The 19964-nt window shown below is 31.3% G+C and overlaps 1 protein-coding gene across 3 annotated transcripts in view; it reads left to right on the top strand.

The window, feature by feature from the left end:
- Positions 1 to 19964, top strand: part of LOC117105709 (RING finger protein 44-like) — a 40855-nt gene that overhangs the window by 8600 nt on the left and 12291 nt on the right. For 2 of the 3 annotated variants that reach the window (XM_033246943.1, XM_033246944.1), the window contains exons 2-6: positions 10520 to 10731; positions 15178 to 15409; positions 16433 to 16777; positions 18267 to 18425; positions 19276 to 19391. In XM_033246943.1, the coding sequence (XP_033102834.1) occupies positions 10520 to 10731; positions 15178 to 15409; positions 16433 to 16777; positions 18267 to 18425; positions 19276 to 19391 (1064 nt within the window). Of the gene's footprint in view, positions 1 to 372; positions 487 to 10519; positions 10732 to 15177; positions 15410 to 16432; positions 16778 to 18266; positions 18426 to 19275; positions 19392 to 19964 lie in introns of those variants that run through there. The other variant, XM_033246945.1, reaches the window with a different exon arrangement.

The raw sequence follows: 19964 nt of genomic DNA, 5'->3' as shown, positions 1-19964 counted from the left end.
GAACAGGCCTTAGGTGAAATTTTATTAATATATTAGTATACATTGTCTTGTGGCTTTGGTAAATGTTGTCAAGCAGATTATAGATTAAATTCACAAAAGTACAAGGTTAGGCATTATTGGCACTAATCTTTGTGAGGTTGCGGTATGCAAACTGTTTATGAATTATTGTTTGTTTAACCAGAACCCTAAATTTTTAGTTTGTATTGTCTTGATGATGTGTTTCAACTTTAAGCAGAACCCATTGTCTTTGTGACTCATACTGAGTACAGAATAACTTAGACATGAGTCACAGGTGTTGTGTGTGGGATCTAATTATTAATCTCATTACAATGATTTAAAACCTAATCCATACTACGAAGCTGATTAGTATAGGAGAAATCTTCAAGGAGTATGCTTAGTTTTAACTATTTCGATTTTGCTCCTGCTTTTTAAAAGTTGCCTTTTGTGGATTTCAGTGATTCTATTTGGAACAACTATATTTCTCAGGTACTGTGGTAGGCTCTTTTTATACTATTTTCATAATTTCATAAACCTCCAGCTGAAGATGATATAACATTTCCTCCCTAAAGCCCAAAGGAGAAAATACCCATGCAGTTACAATTAGGACTCGGCCAGATCTAACCAAAAAAAAAGTGCATTGAAATCGGTTGAAATAAAAGACTATAGCGTGTCAATTTCCTCTTGATGGTATGGCTTAGAGGAAGGTTAATTCATCATTCAGACCAGGTTCGTTCCTGTGCTTGAAGTAAGTAGGGTTACTTGAAGTAAATGGGGTTACTTTTTCTTCTTGTAGGCCTATTCCATGCCTTTTAGTTCTAATCTGAACTTTTGATCGCATTTTCTGAATGAACATGCACCGATAAATTCTGTTGCTAAGAAAACCACTTCCGCCTCTATTCACAAATTTGCTTTGTTATGTTAAGTCATGTATTAAACAGCTCTTTTGAGTTTGGTCTCACTAAGGAAGTTGTTTTGTAAACTGTTCTTTGATAACTATTGTTACTTATTAAGGAAGTTGATAATCTAGTTTTTAGTAAACATAGGTGAAATTGAACAAGTGCACGCTGTGTAGGGGATAATAGATTGAGGACAAAGCCATCAAGTAAATGGTAAGAAAACCTCAGGATAATGCTTATTAGCCTGGTAGATGTACTGACCGAAACAAAGTTTGGTAAGGATTCAGACTATACTGTTTGTGGTAAGGGTAAACTTTATGATACAAATGAACTTTAATTTGGAATAGACTAAACTCTCAGATAGTATGGTGTTATAAAACAATGGAATACTTAAACAATCACTTAATTCCAAGGTTCTGTGTTTTTCCCTACAAAACAACTTCTCTCCTCAACCCTTTTAAAAAGGAGTAAAGAGCTCAGTACACTTCTCCCCTCCCCCTAAAAAAAAATCAAATTACTAACTTTAGGGGCTGTAACAACTACTTTACCTGATGAAAGTAAGTTAGCATTCATTGGATTTAATAAAATACTAGCACATGATAGTAGCTTTAGTACATGAGTTACACCTCCTCAAATGGTGATAAATATAGATGATAATGAATTTCTTTAAAAAATTAATATTGATGTTAATATTAGAAAAGATATTAATATTAGAATAATAGAAATCTTGTGGTTTCATCATTAAAAAAAGATTTGATATTCACCATAAATAATATAAAATAGTAAAGTGATATGAAATGTTTGGATTGATTAGCTTTTAAATTGATCAACTTAAAATGGATGTAAAACAGTTTCAGATACTGTACTTGTAACTCAAGAAGAGAATATTCAAGATTCCGTATATGGTAATATTAGGACAAAAGCTTCTTGTACGAAAGGTTGCTGATCTGTTTAACATTTGTTAGCTTAAATACATAAATTATAATACATTTATAGTAAGGTTTGTTCAATTGTGTTCAGTTTTGCTGATGGATACATTTTGCAGTTACATACTTTACAGATATGTTTTGTTCATTTTTACAAATATGTTTTGTTAATTTTCTTATATCAACTATATTAAATTAGGAAAATCTAAAAAAAGTCAAGGTCAGAGTTATATACAAAAGGAAAATTGTAAGCTATTATCGATGTATTTTACAATTAATTATTTTTTATGTATGTTGTATCATGTCCTGATACATAAAACACATCAGAGTGGGTCTCGGATATCATAAATCATTATCATTTAAAATTATTTAATGGAACATTATTAAATTTAGACATAGCAAATTTTGGTTTTTAAAAATGTTATATTAATCAAAAAAATTGTAATACATCTTCCGGTATCTTTTATGACTGGATTTTGGATTTAGTAGCAGTGAATACAACATATTCATGAATAACATGAGAGATAAATGTTAGTAATTCTATGTATACAATTACAAATGTATCAATTAATTGGTATCACTTGGTGTTCCAATATGTTTCCTGAATGTAAGATAGCTCGTATATAGATATATATTTGTTCATTCGGAAACATACTGTGCAACACGATTGTATCTTAATTGTTATCACTTTTACATCCATTTTTAAAATTTGATCATTTTTTTCTAATTAGGATATTTTCTTATTTTACTTATTTTTGTTTAATAACCCCTGATTCAGAGAAACATGAAATTTATGAATTTCATTTTAGGCCTCATGTGCTGAATCATGGGTGGACTTCTTGCAAGTCCTGGCTCAAATTCATTCCGTCATTCATTGGATTTAACAAAGTACTTCAACATTTATCTCCATCCTGTAAGCACTCAATGATGAATGATGGATACATTTTTTTGTGAGAAATATATCCAAATTTATCATCATCAGGATTCCAATCTTTTGTTTGCGGTTTATTTCTGTTACAGATAAGCTATAAATAAGAATAAATTTAACTTTCTTGATTCTGGTATGGATGGGTATTGACTAAATGTGGTTAAGATATATCCGTAATACATAATATTGTTTAATTGTATTTTGTTATGGACAAGCCTGTGGTTATGATGAATAGAATTTTACGGCATACTGTATTATTCCGAACTGGATTTGTACCAATTATCTGCAATAATAACAACGGTTGTTGATATCATCATTTACATATTATCTTGTAATGTCCTTGCATCCTTCATTTGCTTTGAGATTAAAAAAAAATAAAGCTGGTGAGTAAATTTATCAGATTACAATTAATGGGCTTGTCTTCATTCTACAGCCAAACAATCCATCTTCTGTATGCAATGCTTATCACAAGAATGCCCGCCCTTGAAGTTTTAATTTAAAGCAGAATATATTTTGGAGAGACCCCTATTATGGATATATAAAAAGGCAGACTTGTGGATCAATATATTTAATAATGTATATTTATGAAAGTCACAATTTGTTGTATTTCACGCACTTGAATGAAACGCCTAATTGTCATTGTGAGGCCGTTGAACTCTCTGTAGGTTGTAAACAAAACATTTATATAGTCCAATAGATTCTCCCAGAAAATGCTAGTCAGTGGAAGTACTATACAATACTATCTCATTCAACAATATACAGAATTACTCATCTCCATAAGCCAACAGGGAGTTTGTAGCTTAGCATTCATGTAGTTACTCATCGAGGAAAAGGAGATTTTTAATGTCTACCACTCAGCATACAATGTTTTGGATTATAATAGCTTAAAAAAAGAAAGTTTTAAGGTAAAATTTATTATTTTCATCTTCTATATTGGTTGCACTATGATAATGTATGTGTTTATATAATTCCACTGAATTCAATATGTTTCTTTGTATTGAAAGTTTAAATTTCGCAGCTCTTTTCTTAACCGTATGAATGAGTAATCAATATATAGACTACTGTACTGTATTGTCCTAATGTAAGCCTGATATTGCATGTGCTACAGTATATGATTTATGTTATGGACTTTAGTTCCTTGTTTGAGGGTAGTTAACTGGCTAATCATATAAGAATAGTAAAGATATGATTTTAATTTTAAGATCATATATTTTAAATATCAAAGTTCGTGCTTGTTAAGCTTGGTTATCATAGAATCACTCACCCTATCGGCAACAGTTGTTGGGAAGGTTGAACCTGGTTCAACTTTGCCGATTGCGTTGCAGACGAATCAGGGTGCCTTCACTATTGCATCGTGGCAGCTAGCAATGCACCCGGCAAAGTTGAACCAGGTTCAAACTCACCAACAACTTTTGGTGACTGTCATCGAGAGGGTGAGCGATTGTTTGGAAACCAAGCTTTAACAAGGCTAGTATATTATGTGTAGGCCTAGGGCATCAGCGTGTCTCGGTAAGGTACTCAGTTGATACTTTGGTACGTGCGGTATTTGTAAGATTTTACTCCACATTCTATAGCCTAAGATAATGTCAGCAGGTAGGAAAAGTTGCAGTTATATATTTGCTCTACTTGATAGGCAATATGTATGATTCTTCTAAATAAAGCAATTTGTGGGATTTTCATAATTTTATTTTGCCGTCTACTTGATGCATTTTGATTGTCAAAGTTAAGTGACAAGCAATGGCTATGTTCACTGTTGTTGGATGGTTTATGATCAGCTCTCGAGGCTGTACTAATCCTTTTAAAATCCTTTTAGCTAGGGAAACACTAATCCCCCTCAAATACCATTAGTTGAGGCTACCCTCATGCTCCATAATTTTCATCTCCCTTGGTGATGATTAAATCCTGAATCTAGGCCAGAAAGCATGAGGTTCTGCTGTTAAATGTGTATACCCTTCCATTGGAAATCTTGGTACTTTTCTACAGAGGATCTATTTATTCAAGCACTCATTATGTACCCTGACACATGCATACACTTAAATTGAACTTTGTAGCTTGTGTTAACAATTAGCCATTATCTATGGTCGATGTCAACAATATGAAGAAATTACAATTTCACGTACAGGAAAGGCTTTTGTCCAGCAGCAGTCCAATTTGTGTTGGAACTTATTCTCTTTCTGATGAATAATTTTGTATCTGGCATGTATTTATTATGTTATTGAAACGACTCCCAGGTTGACATGGAAGTTTGTGTCGTGTCTTCACCTATCCTATGAAAGTAAATGCAAACATCCTCGGTTTTCAGTCTTTGATTTATGGGCATAATTAGCACAATCTGAATTTACCTCTAATTAAGCTGGTTGGAAATAGGATATCTATTGTAGTTTTTAGTTTAGTTTTTATTTGGAATCACTTTCATTACAGTGGCACACATCCAAAATGGTGGTGCATCCAAAAAAGAGAAGGTAACAGTAAATTTAAGAAAAAAACTTAATTAAAGAAAAGTAAAAAAGTCAAACAACTTGACTAAAACTTAATCTAAGTACTATGCATAAGTACTGTCTCTTATACACATCGAGATGTGTATAAGAGACAGCATCAAACATGACAGGGAAGAAAGTTGTGCTTTGTCCACTCAATAACCACTGCTTGCTTCGCCCCCCTCAATGTTTCCATGCCATTTTTATTTAATTGAAGCCTGGATAAAGTCAATACATTATCTAATAACTTAGATGTGTGTTTGCTGTAGTTTCGTTTTGATAAGATAATGATGCAAGGGTAAATGTAGCTGCAAGTTTAAATGACCGAGGTACAAGTAAGTGGTGTACCAGTTGTGTATAATCATTTTGAATTGGTAATTCATACAGGAGTATGATATTGTTCAAGAGGCTTTACAACCTATTAATTGAAATATGGTTCAGTAAAAAGACAAGGTGCGATGTCTGGACTAAACTAATTAACGTATGGTACACATTATATAATTATTAATTAATAATTACTTAATTGATGATTATTTTAAACTTGCACTAAGAATGTTGTGGGAATCTCAGCACATGTGGGTGACTTGTCAACAATATCATCATCAAGATGAAAAGGAAATCACTTCATTTTATTATATTATTTATATTTTATTGTATATTCAATTTAATATTTATTGGTTCAATATATAAAAAAAGTACATTACAAAATCTTTGTTTATACACTGCAATATATAAAAGGAGGAAATTCAATATATATATAAAAGATTAAGAAACACAATTCAATTTACAATTCAAATAGAAAGGTTAGATTAATAAAGGTAAAAACCTACAAAAAGCAAAAATGCTTATAACCCAATAAAGTAAAATGTCCTATTTCCACTAGATTCTGAATAGTGCTGGCCTATATTGGATGAACATAGCTTTATACTTAGTAGTAGTATAACAATTTTGTTGTTTTTTTTGTGGGCACAGAACTTACTGCTGCCAGCATGTAAAACCTGTGGGTTAGGCAACGTCATTGAGTATTTATAAACTTAATAAATTGACCAAATACACTGTGTATGAACAATATACTTCAATTTCCATTTCAAATAGAAAGGTTAGATAAATAAATGTACAAACAATATTTTTAAATTTTACCACCTTTTTTGGGGGCACAGAACTCGCTGCTAGCATGTTATAACCTGTAGGTTAGGCAACGTCATTGAGTATTAATAAACTTAATAAATTGACCAATACTGTGTGTACGAACAACCAATTACTTTATAAGTATGGAGGACTTGAAACCAGTTGTAGCTGTAGATTACCAATTTGAACACTTTGTCTTACTTACAGGCCTATTTATCTTAGCTTTAAACTTCATGGGAATGCTATACTTTTAATTAACCCGGTGTGCTGTGGTTGAAATGTTAACACCTATAGCAGTTACTTTTAAAATTTGTATATCGTCGCTCACATCACGAACTAACACAATTAAATTCAATTGTGTTAGTTCGTGAAATCAAAAAAGCGCGTCAAAATACGCGCTGTTGTTGTTAGGGACTTTTTGTGGTAAAGAATACAAAATTGCTTGACAACCAATATGCGCTCGTTTTGACGCGCTACTGTGATTTCACGAACTAACACAATCTACTTTGATTGTGTTAGTTCGTGATATGAGCAACGATATGTAGGAAAACATTGACAATGAAGGAAGGACACTAAGTAACAGATGCAACTCCTTAATGGTTAAAACAGAACAACAGTAAATGATCTGTATACTGTGTGTGTGTGTGTAGCAGATTGTGCAATCAATAGGCCTATTCATTGACTCATTCATTCAAGTCTGTATCTCCCTGATTGTACCTATACTAATGATGTAGTCACAAACTGAATGTTGAAAGTTATTAGCATCCATATAAATTCCACTTAAGAAGATTTGCTTTTTACTGTTAGGTGTTATTTGGAAATCTAATTTTTGTTTAGGTGTAGTTAACTAATCAAACTAGTAGTAGATTTGTGTTCTCGAGTTCAGTTTATAGACATTTACCACTAACTGAATGTTGTTGCTAAGTCTCATCTTTTGTTTGATTAGTAACAGTTTATCCATGCGTATCTTGGTGTCTGATCAACTTTACTCACTCTCTCTCCATACAAAAACAGTCATTGTCAACTGAACGGTTGCATTTATGCCAGGCAAGAAAAATACTGAAGCACTCCAATGCCTGATGGCTTTAGTAGCATTGCAAGAATTACATTCCTTTAGCTAGTTTCAATTGTGAATTATAAAATTAAAAAAAACAAAAGCACTTGGCATAAATATTATTGATAGTATCAAAGTTTGTAAGAAAGTACTTGATACATCGCAAAATTGTTGTTTTGCATTGTCTTGTACTGTACTGATTTTGTTTACAGTTATTGTATTAATTTCTATCCAATTAAGTCTGAAATAAAGTTAAAAAGAATGATTGACACTAAATCCTTGATTCACATGAAACTTTATGAAGCATATAATTAACAATAATATCTATATTATTATATAATTGTTTTAGTACTGTTTTACTGTATTTATTTAAAATTTGCATGTTTGAGGTATAATACTGTAGCAATTTGAAACATATAAATTCATAACTGTTTTCAACAATGTGTGTAAGTTATTGGTTTAAATTTATTTTATATTAGAAAGTACTTACATAGATGGTACTTACACTGTACAAAAATGTTGATATAATTTTATGTATATACAAGCTTCAATTTAATACACTGTTGATACACCCATATAGACAGCCTTTAAATATTCAAATATCGTTTTTGATTGAAATACTCTAGTTGTTTTGCAAGGCTGTGGAAATTTTGACCACCAGACGAACCTTAGTTTACATAATTACAATTGATAATTTGTATTGAGTTGGATTCGCATTGTGCTGATATTGAATGTTCATTATTCTGAGGATCTGGTATTTCTTTGTCAGTTTCCAAAGATGGATTATGCTAGATCATGTGCCATCATCTGTTACAACCTGTTAATTATTGTCAAGAAAAGACATTTTGTAGTACAATACAATATTATAACAATTGAATTTGGTGTATGAACATTCCACAGTATATTTTTGTCTTTGGAGACCAGCAACTGTAGACCCCTGAATGGAAAGTACCTTGCAATTTGGGCCTTAGAGATATACCACCAACAGTTACAAATATATTACATAAATTTTATTTTAATTTTATTACAGTATGTGGCTAAAGTGATAAATTTCTAAGAAGACTGAATAAATGTTTCTAAAAACTTGTAGAAAGTCTTATATTATATTTTTTTGGATAATGAATTTATGTTTGTATTATGAATTCTGTAAATGGTCGGAGTAAAGAAAGAATAAGTTTCCACCTATTGTAGCTACCAATTTTACATTATAAGAACATTACAGTGTCCAAAACTTGTTTTCTTTTTGTATTGTAGAACCATATACATTTTAAAAAATGTCTGACATTGCAAATGTACAGCAATGTTGGTGCAATGTTCTATTATTACTGTTATTTTCTGAAACTTTGCGAATGTTATAAAGTTTGTGTTTGCAGGGTTTTCATGGAAACCTATTTCATGACTTGAAGAAAATATTGAGTTTTTAAAGCAATAAAAGATGGCCACTTCAGAGATAATTGCTTTATAATCAGAAATGATCACAATATGTTTCTGCTCACAGATCTGTGCAGATTGAACAATTTTTATATCAATCAATTTCTTTTGAATCGACATTAGTGATGAGCAGATAATTTTGAGCCATTGTCCTTAAGTTTTTTTATGGTTCAATTCCTCATATCATGGCCAATTTCTGATGTTCATTGCTTGCAGAAAAAAACGATTGCTCATAATAGCATCCAATATATTAGATATGGTTTCATGTAAGTACCATGTGAACTATGATAACCTTGAGGATTAATTGCTAATTTACAACTGTGCTTTAGGATGGATATTAATAGATAAAATAAGTAGAAGAAAGTGCTTTGTACCTGCAACAATTAAGTTCATGCCAAAGGAATGTATTATTCATGTGTGAAAGCATCACAAAGCTTGCATTCCACATACATAAACATAACATTTTTGCACATAATTCTGTTGCGAAATTCCCAGGTCAATATTATGAATTTCTCTATGTTCATTGTCAACTAAAGGATGTTTAACCCTTAACCTTTGACATCTTAGCATTTCCAACAAAAGGTACATTGGTTTCTTCAGGTCACTATGTTTAATAAATTTATTTTAAAAATGTTCTAGCATTATTTCTTAACATCAATAAGAGCAAACATATTTTAAAACTTCTAACATTTAATAATTTTTTTCTTTATTCTACTAATTTAAACTATTTACAGTAGTTGTATTCTGGCAATTTTTATAATTGATGATATTACTTAAAGAAAAGTCTTGAAAAAAGTATAAACAATAATGGAAAATAACAATAGTAGTGTTCATTAGGTGTAAATAGATAAGATAGAATCAACAATAACAATAGTTACAATTGGTATCTGAGATTTGAATTATGATTCAAGTCAATCTCATAAGAGTAAAGAAACAAGGATATTATAATCATATTTTGTCTTTTATATTTAATCGCAGGTTTTGTATTGTTTAATTCTATCTATCGAATTGAAGTGCATAGCGATGCTAGTGGTATAGATTGCGCTTGGAGTTGTCCACTTGATTAAGCAAATCAACAGTATTCCTGCTTAATTAATTTCATCGATGATGAAAGCATTCAAAGATTCGTTTGCATACAAATTCAATCATTAACATCATTGTAGTCGATGAATAGGTTAAAAGACTTTGCATAAGGCCCCCTGCATTTTTGCAAAAGTACCGGGTTTCTTGGTCTGTTCATCCATTGTGGTGTGAGTGTGAATTTAGTGATAGATGCAGGTTGAAACAAAACCAGTTAGTTCTACTGATGTAGGCCATGTTGTTAGAAATTCTGTTTTGTTTAGAGACCAACAGTTGAACATTTTCACAATAATCTATTCATTTGTAAATTAAAATTTGGTGTCATTATAATAAGTACAATGAATTGATTTAAAGCCAAATTCAAATTAATAGTATTATTTGTATGATATTATTTAAAGCCAAACTCAATTTTATAATATAATTATTATTTTTTTTAAATTGGATTTAAGGCCAAACACAAATTCTACAGTTTTTTGAATACATTCATCCTTCTGTTGCTATTGATAATGTAATCATTTTCAGCTTTCCTTCCTATGATTTTTGATAAAATTGTTAACATGTAGTTGAAAATTAAATAATTAATTATTTGTATCTTACAGAGTGAAAGCCCAACCCGGAAACGTAGGAGAATGTCGCAAGGGTTGATCGATTTGGCAGCTTCACCAAGTCCTCCCTTAGTTAGACCGTGGCAAACACCAAACCAATCGCAACCGTGGTTGCCAAGTTCCAGCTTAAGTAATTATAATAATCCACGATTGGGCTCAATCATTGACCGTTGCAACACGCAAGCTAGAATATCAGATAGGAGAAGGTATGTTGAAAAACCCATTGAAATTTATGTGGACTTCCTTTGATATTAAAAATGAAGTTTCTTGAAAAAACAGCATTGCTTCCAAATTTGTAGTCTTATTGTCAATAAATCAAGTAAAATTCAACTTTAAATCATGTGGTAACTTTCAGAAATAGTTTTAATCAACAGTTGAAAATTGAAGAATAAATTTTGCTTTCATCATATAGTATTTTTATTTGTGTCTTTACTGCTATTATAGTATTAGGGAACCTCTTACTAACCAACTTAATATCTGGGACGAAGTTAGTCTGCCCCATAATACACAAACTTGCACTGTGTTTTAAGTTTTGTAATTAAATACAGTCATAAATTCACATTTCTATATTGGGTTTCTGAATCTGTGACATAGCACTGAACTGAAGGTTATTCATTTTCTCAACTCAACCTTCCATTCATGTGTTTGTGAACTTTCACCTGCAAGATTTTTTTCTGAGAGTTGTTGCTAATAAAAGTCTTAAACAAACCAAGAATGAACCTGTAGTAAATTGTTCGTGGTGGGGAAATGTATTTGAAAAGAACAATCAATTGTATTCCAATGAGTAAATAGATAAATTTGTCTTTACAATTTGTGAATATCAAGAAGAAACTTACTTGTTCTGATAGATAATGGATTACGATTACAGCATAATTACATGTTGTGTTTCAACGAACTACATACTTGCATGCAATGGTGCCCATTGGGCAAGCAAAGGTGCCCATTGGGTTCTGAATTCAGTCATGCCTCGCATTATTCAATTATAGTATTTCAGAAGCAAGCCTTCATGTACGACTTCATTGGAAATAAAGTTGTGATATTAACGCAAGATATCAATGGGATTAGTCTCTCATCTTGTAATCGATAGGGAAGGGATATGCACACAAAATATGGGATTTTACTCTTTAAGTAATCACTAAATGGATACAGAATAGCCAAGTGATATAATCTATGTGGGAAAGCTATCTTAATAATTTCAAGAATGATATTGCTATCTACGTTGTTCAGTCAAACTGATAAATAACACTGTTGCACATTGCATCATTGAAAATCTCCGAGTTGTCACTTTGTCTACTTCCCCGTGTCTTGCCTGCTCAAAGTCAAAGGAAAATCACTATTACAAAAACTGAGATTCAATGAAAATGTGCCCAAAAATGCAGTTCGAAATATTAAACATGAAATTCCTCATAATTTGAGATTCTATAATTTGATGTGCTAGGATTCCAAGATATCTATTGTGTAATGTTTTCTCTCAGTGTACTGGCAGTATGTACGTACCTGGGAAATAACATTATTTACTGTAGCACTTTGTCCTTTCTGTCTACAGGTAATGATGAATTAATAATAGACTTTTGTACAATTATATGCTGTACAGCATTTACATAATGCCGCGTCTTTGCAGTTTCAAATTGCAGCAGTTTATTCTGGTTTTCTTATCAGTTGCAATAAAAGTTAGCGAATGTCAATTAGTTACAAATTAATCATTTTTTGTTCTCTAAATTTTGTTATACTTACTTCCTACCTAATAATACTTTGGTACTTCCCATTATTATCTCCTACTTCCCATATTCCCAATGTCTTTCCCATAAATCCTTTATATTCATTGCCCTCAATCTATACCTTGAATTTTCCTACTTTACTTTTAATCCACTGATTCTTTGTGTAAAGTTTTTTTTTTCCCTCTATAACTTGTAATTTAATCGTAAATTAGCTTCATCAGAACATTTTTTTTGTATTTTCTTGGGTTGCAATTTGATATATCATCCTAATTTTGTTAATATTGAGCTTTCTTCATGTTGGACTTATTAATGAAGTGTGTATATGCACTCGCCACATTACGCCCTCGCACACTGTTGGAAAAAATATATAGTTTAACAACATGTTACAGGAGAAAGCTGCTTTTAATTGTACCAAACTTTGTTCTACAGCAGGAAACATATTGCGAAAGTCATTTCCTGTATCAGTTTTCCTGTAGTGTCTGAGTTGCCAGCCTTAATAGCGTATGGTTGCTCAGTACTGTATATATTTCTAATACATTTTTAGTCTCTGTGTATACATCATAAGTATATGGAGTACAGTACTTCATAATAAGTGTAACAATACAAAAGGCCTGTTGCCATATGGCTGATGACCTTTCTAATGGTCAGGTCCATGCTTTGATCTTTACAGTCCTGCATTTTGATTGGTCAGTTGGTTCTACCAATTAAATCAGGTTTCAAATACAAGATGTTTTTGTTATTATTATGAGCGCTTGTAGTGGTGGTGCCCGTAACAGTATATTAATGCATATGTTTATCAGCTATTGATTGATCTGGTGGAATTGTGTGGCAAGTACCATACCAGCTCTTCATATACAAATTATAATTCATACAAGTAATTTGGATACTGAACAATGAAAACATTTTTTTTCTTTGTATTCTGCATTTTAATATATTGTTAGTAGTAATAATTTAAGTGTTAATTTGCATTTTTTGTAACTCAAAATAGAAAATAATAAATGAAGGTATAAATACTGAATGTGATAAATTCAATCCATAATAATACCTATACTAATTGATAGTTGCGTTATAATTAACATATAGTTATGTTATGTACATTTATATTTACATAACCTTCAATAACTGTTAGGATATTAATTAAATTATGGTTACAGTAAAAGTATGTTTATTCATATTTCAATTTAAATTATGCAGTAAGAATGTTCTTATTGTCTTAAAATTAATGTTATTTTCATAGTTGACATTTAAACATTTAAAATAATAAGAATAATATATGCATACATGTATCTTTCGTATTTAAATACATTACAAATGTATCTTAAGATTATTTACATATCATGATACAAGAATAGATATGTAGATAGCTTGAATAATTATAAGTGTATTTGTAATTTTTATGACGAACAAATATTAATCATATTTATGAAGGTGAAATAAACAATGCAAATATCGGTCGTTGTTAATTTACCGCTTTTAGGTTGCTTGCAATTATTTTGCTTTTGTGGAACCTGCTTTTACACATAAGGGTGTGAGAAAATATCTCTTCACACCTCGTTATTCAGTGCAAAACTACATCTAAAAAACACAATGAAGAAATGACCTGTATTCCGACAAAAGTGACTCATCTGATATTTATTATAGATATTGAAGTGGTTCACTTAAGTTAAAATGAAACAATATGGAACCCTCAGGCCTTATTTCTACAATTATGGCAAGGAGGATTGTTAGTGTTGTTTATTTTTTCTTCAATGGAAAAGTTCTGCGTTCAAAAACAGTTTTAAAATGGATATGTGTACAATTATTTTTATTGTTTACGTGTATTTGTTCAGTCTTCATAGCTTTGGAATAGAATTTCAGATCGTTGTATACGTAAGCTTTCAAACTGCCTTTGTGCTTTGGCTCGCGTATTGTAGATGGAATTGTTTCGCATCATTGAACATATCTCCCAGAAAAGGGGTATTAGAGTTAATGTATAACAACGCAATCTTCAGGCTTGAGGAGATTCTCTTGAGGTTTGCCACATTCAAGGAACCTTGAACCGTCAGCACGTTGACGGGTTCGCTGCTTACGTACAATACAATGCATACACAATATAAAATATAAGTCCTTACAGCATCCAAAATATCGCATGGGAACTGGGATTAAGAACCATTGGTTTTCAATATTTGATCCGGTGCAGTTGGCAGTTATCCACCCTGAAGTAATTTGATTTTGATTGAATACGCGATTCAATAAAAAGTGCACATGTTTTGTAGCCGCATTTGTGGTTCATTTATTATTATTGTTCTCCATTTTATCATTATTGTGACTATTATTGTCACATTATTTCAATTACTATTATATATTAATATGTATAAATAACCTATTCTAAACTCAATTTGTTGTTTAATTTCTCTAAAATGAATTTTGGTAATTGTGTTGTGTCCTTCAGAATCCAGCTTAGCAAATAGGATTTTTTTTCTAGTAACCGTGGAGCCGTTTAATGACTGCATATTTTTTGTGTATGAATTAGCTTTGTTTGGGTATAGCGCTGGCAACATGTAAAGTAGCTTGGTTACCTAATGGCAAAAATTATGACCTTTGTAACATAATCTTCAATGTTGGAAGTTCAGTGCATTATTAAATTCTATTCAACCTGTTAATGAAGGTTTTTATCTATTGGTTGTGAAAGTTTTAAGATAAAATTTGAGATATCTGTAAGTAAGTCCATAAATTAAATTTGGTATTTAGAGAAAAAATTGCAATACATTTCTCTCCAAATTTTATTTCAAAATCACTAGTTGGGTACGTTATTATTTTTTTTATTTATATGAACCAAATCACATTCTAACGTACTGCTCATCCCCGAAAGCTATAAATGTTAAATAGTATTTTATAAATTATTCATCCAATAGATTGTATTTTTCTTAATTTATTTGTTTTCTCTCTCCGCAGTCCTCAGGCAAGACGACAAAGTCAACGACAAAGGGAAAGACAATCACGCAATCTTCACAACAACAATAGTAACAATAACGTATCAAGTGGTCTAGCGCCCTCTAGTGAAAGAACAGCATTCCAGCCTCCAATCCCAAACCAAAGGCCCTATCCTTCGTCAACGTCCCAAACGATGGTCCAGCCCCATATTATCATTGATTTCAATGACTTAGCTAGAAATAGACAAGTTCCGGTAAGAATTATTTTTTATTTAACTATATCTATAAATAAATATTGAAATTGTTCCTCTCTTTTATTTTAGTACTTTTAACCTTGATTCACAGCAATACATTACAGAAGAGTAATATGAAAATAAACAGCATTTTATGTTTTCCTTGGAAAAGTTTGGGAGTCTGTAAAGAATGTCATCATACCAAACTAGAGAGCCAGACAGTTGGCATTTGTATTATATAATGTCGATTTAGATTATTCCTACTTTTTATTATGTATTTACTGTTCTTTTTCTACATTATTCCAATAATTATGCAGTTCTGGATTGATTAATACAGTTATGCATAATCAGAATGTTTCTATATAAATCATCTATATAAAGAAAATGGATACACAAGAAATTGGATATAAGAAAAGGAACTGAAAAAAAGTAGGATACAGAAAATGTGGTCCCTCAATCAAATGTAATAATTGAATGCAAAATCATTTTGCTTTTTCAATGATTTTTGTGGCAATTCAATTCTTTTTTTGAACATTTTTTTTATGACATTTATAATAATATGTGTCCAATTATTCTTTGTTCATCTATTACATTTTTTTCATTACTTGAAAATGTATTGAATATAATACACACAAAAAAAAAACTTAGTGCTATCTTATTGCTATTTTATTTTCAAATTTTTTTCAGAGATTAACAAAATAAAGAAAAACTCATTAAATTCTCTATCCATTCTTTTTCTATTTAATTTCACTTTTTGTTTTTTAGATGGAATGTGAAAAAAATGGTACCAAAAGAATATGATTACATAAATCTTTAATTTCTGTGAAATGGAAAATTGGAAAAAAAAATTATTTAACAGGTGTAAAGTACATTTAATTTTTGATGGTTGGATTTTTATCTAATATTATGCATTTTATCCACTATAATACACAAACTATTGCAGTACACTTTTGATGTGATTTCATTATGGTTTTTATATGTTTAATTTTGTCTTAATTTACTTGATTTTCAATAAATTTTGTTTGGTCCTTTTATTTCTTTCAGATACCCGTGTCAACAACCACAGTTCCTGTATCCATCCCAGTTTCAATGCCGACATATGCAGTTCCTATTTGCACCGGTCACTCAATTCCGGGATGCAACCTCCACCATGGACCATACACAACGATACCCCACTGCAATACTCCCCACCCACCACCATTTCCTGTCTGTGGTGTGGGACACTTCCCTCTATGTAGCGTAACTCAATTGCCTGGATGTAATTCACATCATATGCCTGTCACGCAGCCTGGTGTGCCATCGTTCTTTACGCATGAGATGCTAATGGCTCATCCGCACCTCCACCATCATGCACCCCCAGTACAGTACATCCCCGCACCCCCTCACCAGGTAAAATTTCTTTATCTTGTGCTAATTAGGAATTTATTTTTATAATTCCGTATAAGTGTAATTGTCCTATGTTTGTGTGATATTGATGATTTATAATGTAAAATTTATAATGTAAAATAGTGAAACTGCTACATGCTACATTGCCTAAACTCAGGCATGGAAAATACTGAATGTTTACATTTTCAAAGCCTTCGAGAGATGAATGCCTACCTACTCACCAAAATTATCAAGTGAATATGTCAGATTGTATTTGACTTTAATGTTAGTCATGTGTCAAGGTTATCTGAGATTTTCTCTCCTCTCCTCCCTGCAGTTTTTTTTTTCATTTATCTTAAATTACACCCTACATAAATTCAACATTAAAGGTAGATAACAAAAATATCAATCAATTAATTTGTCTGGAACCAAAACATCTGTTTCTCCAGACAATTTTGGAGTTTGCTTGACTTTAACGACACAATAAATTGTATATTGAAGAATGTATGAAATCAATGCCAGGTAGATCAATAAAAAACGCCAATCTTTATTTACATCAGCCTAGACTTTTCGCAGACTAGAATCTTACAGGTCGGCAACAGTAGACATCCTTCTTAATTAGAAGTTATTCTCAACTAATTTCTCTTACCATATTCAGCTTGAAAATGTTCCAATTTTCTGTCACATCAAAATCCTAAATCGAATGAAAACAATAATTTTCACTTCATCTCCTGCAATTATAGACTATACTTGAAAAAAGATCTAAAAAGAACCTATAGGGAATTGAACACATCACTGCTGGTTTAACAGTTGATCTCCCTTTGCTATGTTTATTAGTGTTTGATAAATTAGAGAAAGATGGAAAACAACAATCTCCATAATAATTTAGCCATGATCGGCCTGAGATGAAGTGTTGTTGGACAAGGTATTGTCCAGTACAAGAAATTGTAAATCAAGTTGTGTACTGTTAATCACTTATTCACCAAGACATCTAAATCCACTTATTCAATCAATTTCAGTTGCATCGTATGCTCTACGTAATTAAAAGAGCATGAAATTGTTTTTATAGCAGCTGCCAATAGATATTGTCCTAAAGTTTTTGTGAATTTATAAAAAAAAATTTTTTATTTATTTAGAAAAGCAAAGGAAAAACAATTATTATTATTTATTATTTTTAAAATTGTAAAACACACTCATATTTGGTATTTTGTATTTTATAGGTAGTGCATGAATAAGATAAAAATTTATTTCATAATATAGTAATGATGATGATGATGATGTGCTACATTCATATTTTCCTGGTATGTTCTTGTAATTTAAGACGCATGATATGCGGCCTAATTTTATCATCTTTTCTGCTTCATATTTGTTTATATACACAACAAGGTAATATTATGTTTATGGATAATTAAAAATGTGAATTTAATTCTTATGTTCAAAATGGATCCTATCATATTCTGTTTTTTTTTGTTTTTTTTTTGTTTTTTTACAAAAATTTATCTTCTTTTTCTAGCATGCTCGGCAACCTGAAGTGGAGCTAATATCAGAACGGCCAGCACCATTTCACCATGTGCATTCCTTACAACATACGCACTCGTTGAATCAATCTACCCCTATGCACATGCTGCCCGAGAGTATGATTCGAAATCCAGCAGCCGATGTTTTGCATATGGTAAATAGAAATTTTTATTATTGTGTTCATTTTTAGGTGGTGGGTTGGTCTCCAAAATATTGTTATCATTTAGACATTTTTTGACCCCCCCCCCCCAAATATCTTCATAACAGTTTTGACATTTTGTGAGTCTAAAATTTCTTAACCATTTTGACATTTTTGGTTTTGTTTTAAATATTATTTCATATGAGAGAAAGCATTTTATATTGGAATTAGAAAACTGGTGTGTTTGATTCCTATTAATATATTTTAAATATAATTTTTTTTTATTCAGGGGCGGATCCGGAGATGTCCAAAAGCGGGGGGGGGGGGGGGGAAAAGGGGGGGGGGGGGGGGAAGCCCCCGCAAACTTTTTGTGTTCTAGACGCCCGAAAATAAAATTTTTGGCGTTCTGGGTTATTATTTTTTTCTTTATCCTTCTTTTTTTCTTTTTTTTGACATCCCAAATGGGAGTGGGGGGCCAGGCCCTCCTCCCCTACCCCTAAATTTCCCTGTTAATTATTCATTTTTAATATTTTAATTATTCCTTTTAAAATTATTTTTGTTTTATTATTTTTTATATCTAATATGACTGTATCCGTGTGTTGATAATACATTGCTATTGTGATGACCACATGAATGTCTGTCTCTTATACACATCTAGATGTGTATAATAATGTATATATATATATGTGTGTGTATATATGTATAGATTGCAATAGCTGAATTTCTATTAAATTATCTGTTTTAGCTTGTAATTGATTGATAAATGGATGAAATTGTTAGATATATCATGTGTATATATTATTATTTTAATTTTTTTATCTTTTGTATTTCTGAAAAATAAATAACTTTGCTTTCCCATTTTCAGCATCCAAGACTTAGTCGACCAAATGTACACCCAAGAAGACAGATCCGAGGTATGTGGCGTAGCCCACCGGTTCCACCTCAGCCAACGTATACAAGTGGGCTTCTTCTACACTACATGTAAGTACAACCAAATTGATATCTCAATATACACCTACATTGAAATTTGTTTATTTATCTGTTGCCTAATCAATTAATGCTCAATTTATATTAATATTCATTTAATATTATATCACATAGAAAATATTATGGCACTTTACACTTTGTATTGATTTGCTAGAAGAGAAAAAATGGATGTGTTCATTGAGCACCCACTGGAAACATGCTATTGTGGTACCTACCTAGTGTAAAAAAAACTATAATACAACTGAACTGACTCCTAGTAGAGTTACCATGTTGCGTTAAATGATCCTTTATTTTCTTAAGCTAGTATTACTATGAGGATTATTAGTGACTAATGATGGAGACACTATTAATGATGATTTAGGATCATTCTCCAGTATTTCAATAGAACCACAGAAGACTGTTAAACTCTGATATTGAGAATTGCTTAATTGAATAAACAAACTATTATGCATTTGTCTTTCAAATGAAAGTATTTCTTAGACAGAATGAAATCTTCCACCCTAGTGTACAGTCTAACCTGCCACAACACTGAAAATTACAACATAATCTATTTTACGATTGTACTCA

Source organism: Anneissia japonica, unplaced genomic scaffold, assembly GCF_011630105.1.
Source record: "Anneissia japonica isolate Jap-2015-1 unplaced genomic scaffold, ASM1163010v1 scaffold287754_len4335492_cov202, whole genome shotgun sequence".
In the NCBI taxonomy this organism is placed as follows: domain Eukaryota; kingdom Metazoa; phylum Echinodermata; class Crinoidea; order Comatulida; family Comatulidae; genus Anneissia; species Anneissia japonica.
This window is presented reverse-complemented; position numbering and strand designations above follow the sequence as displayed.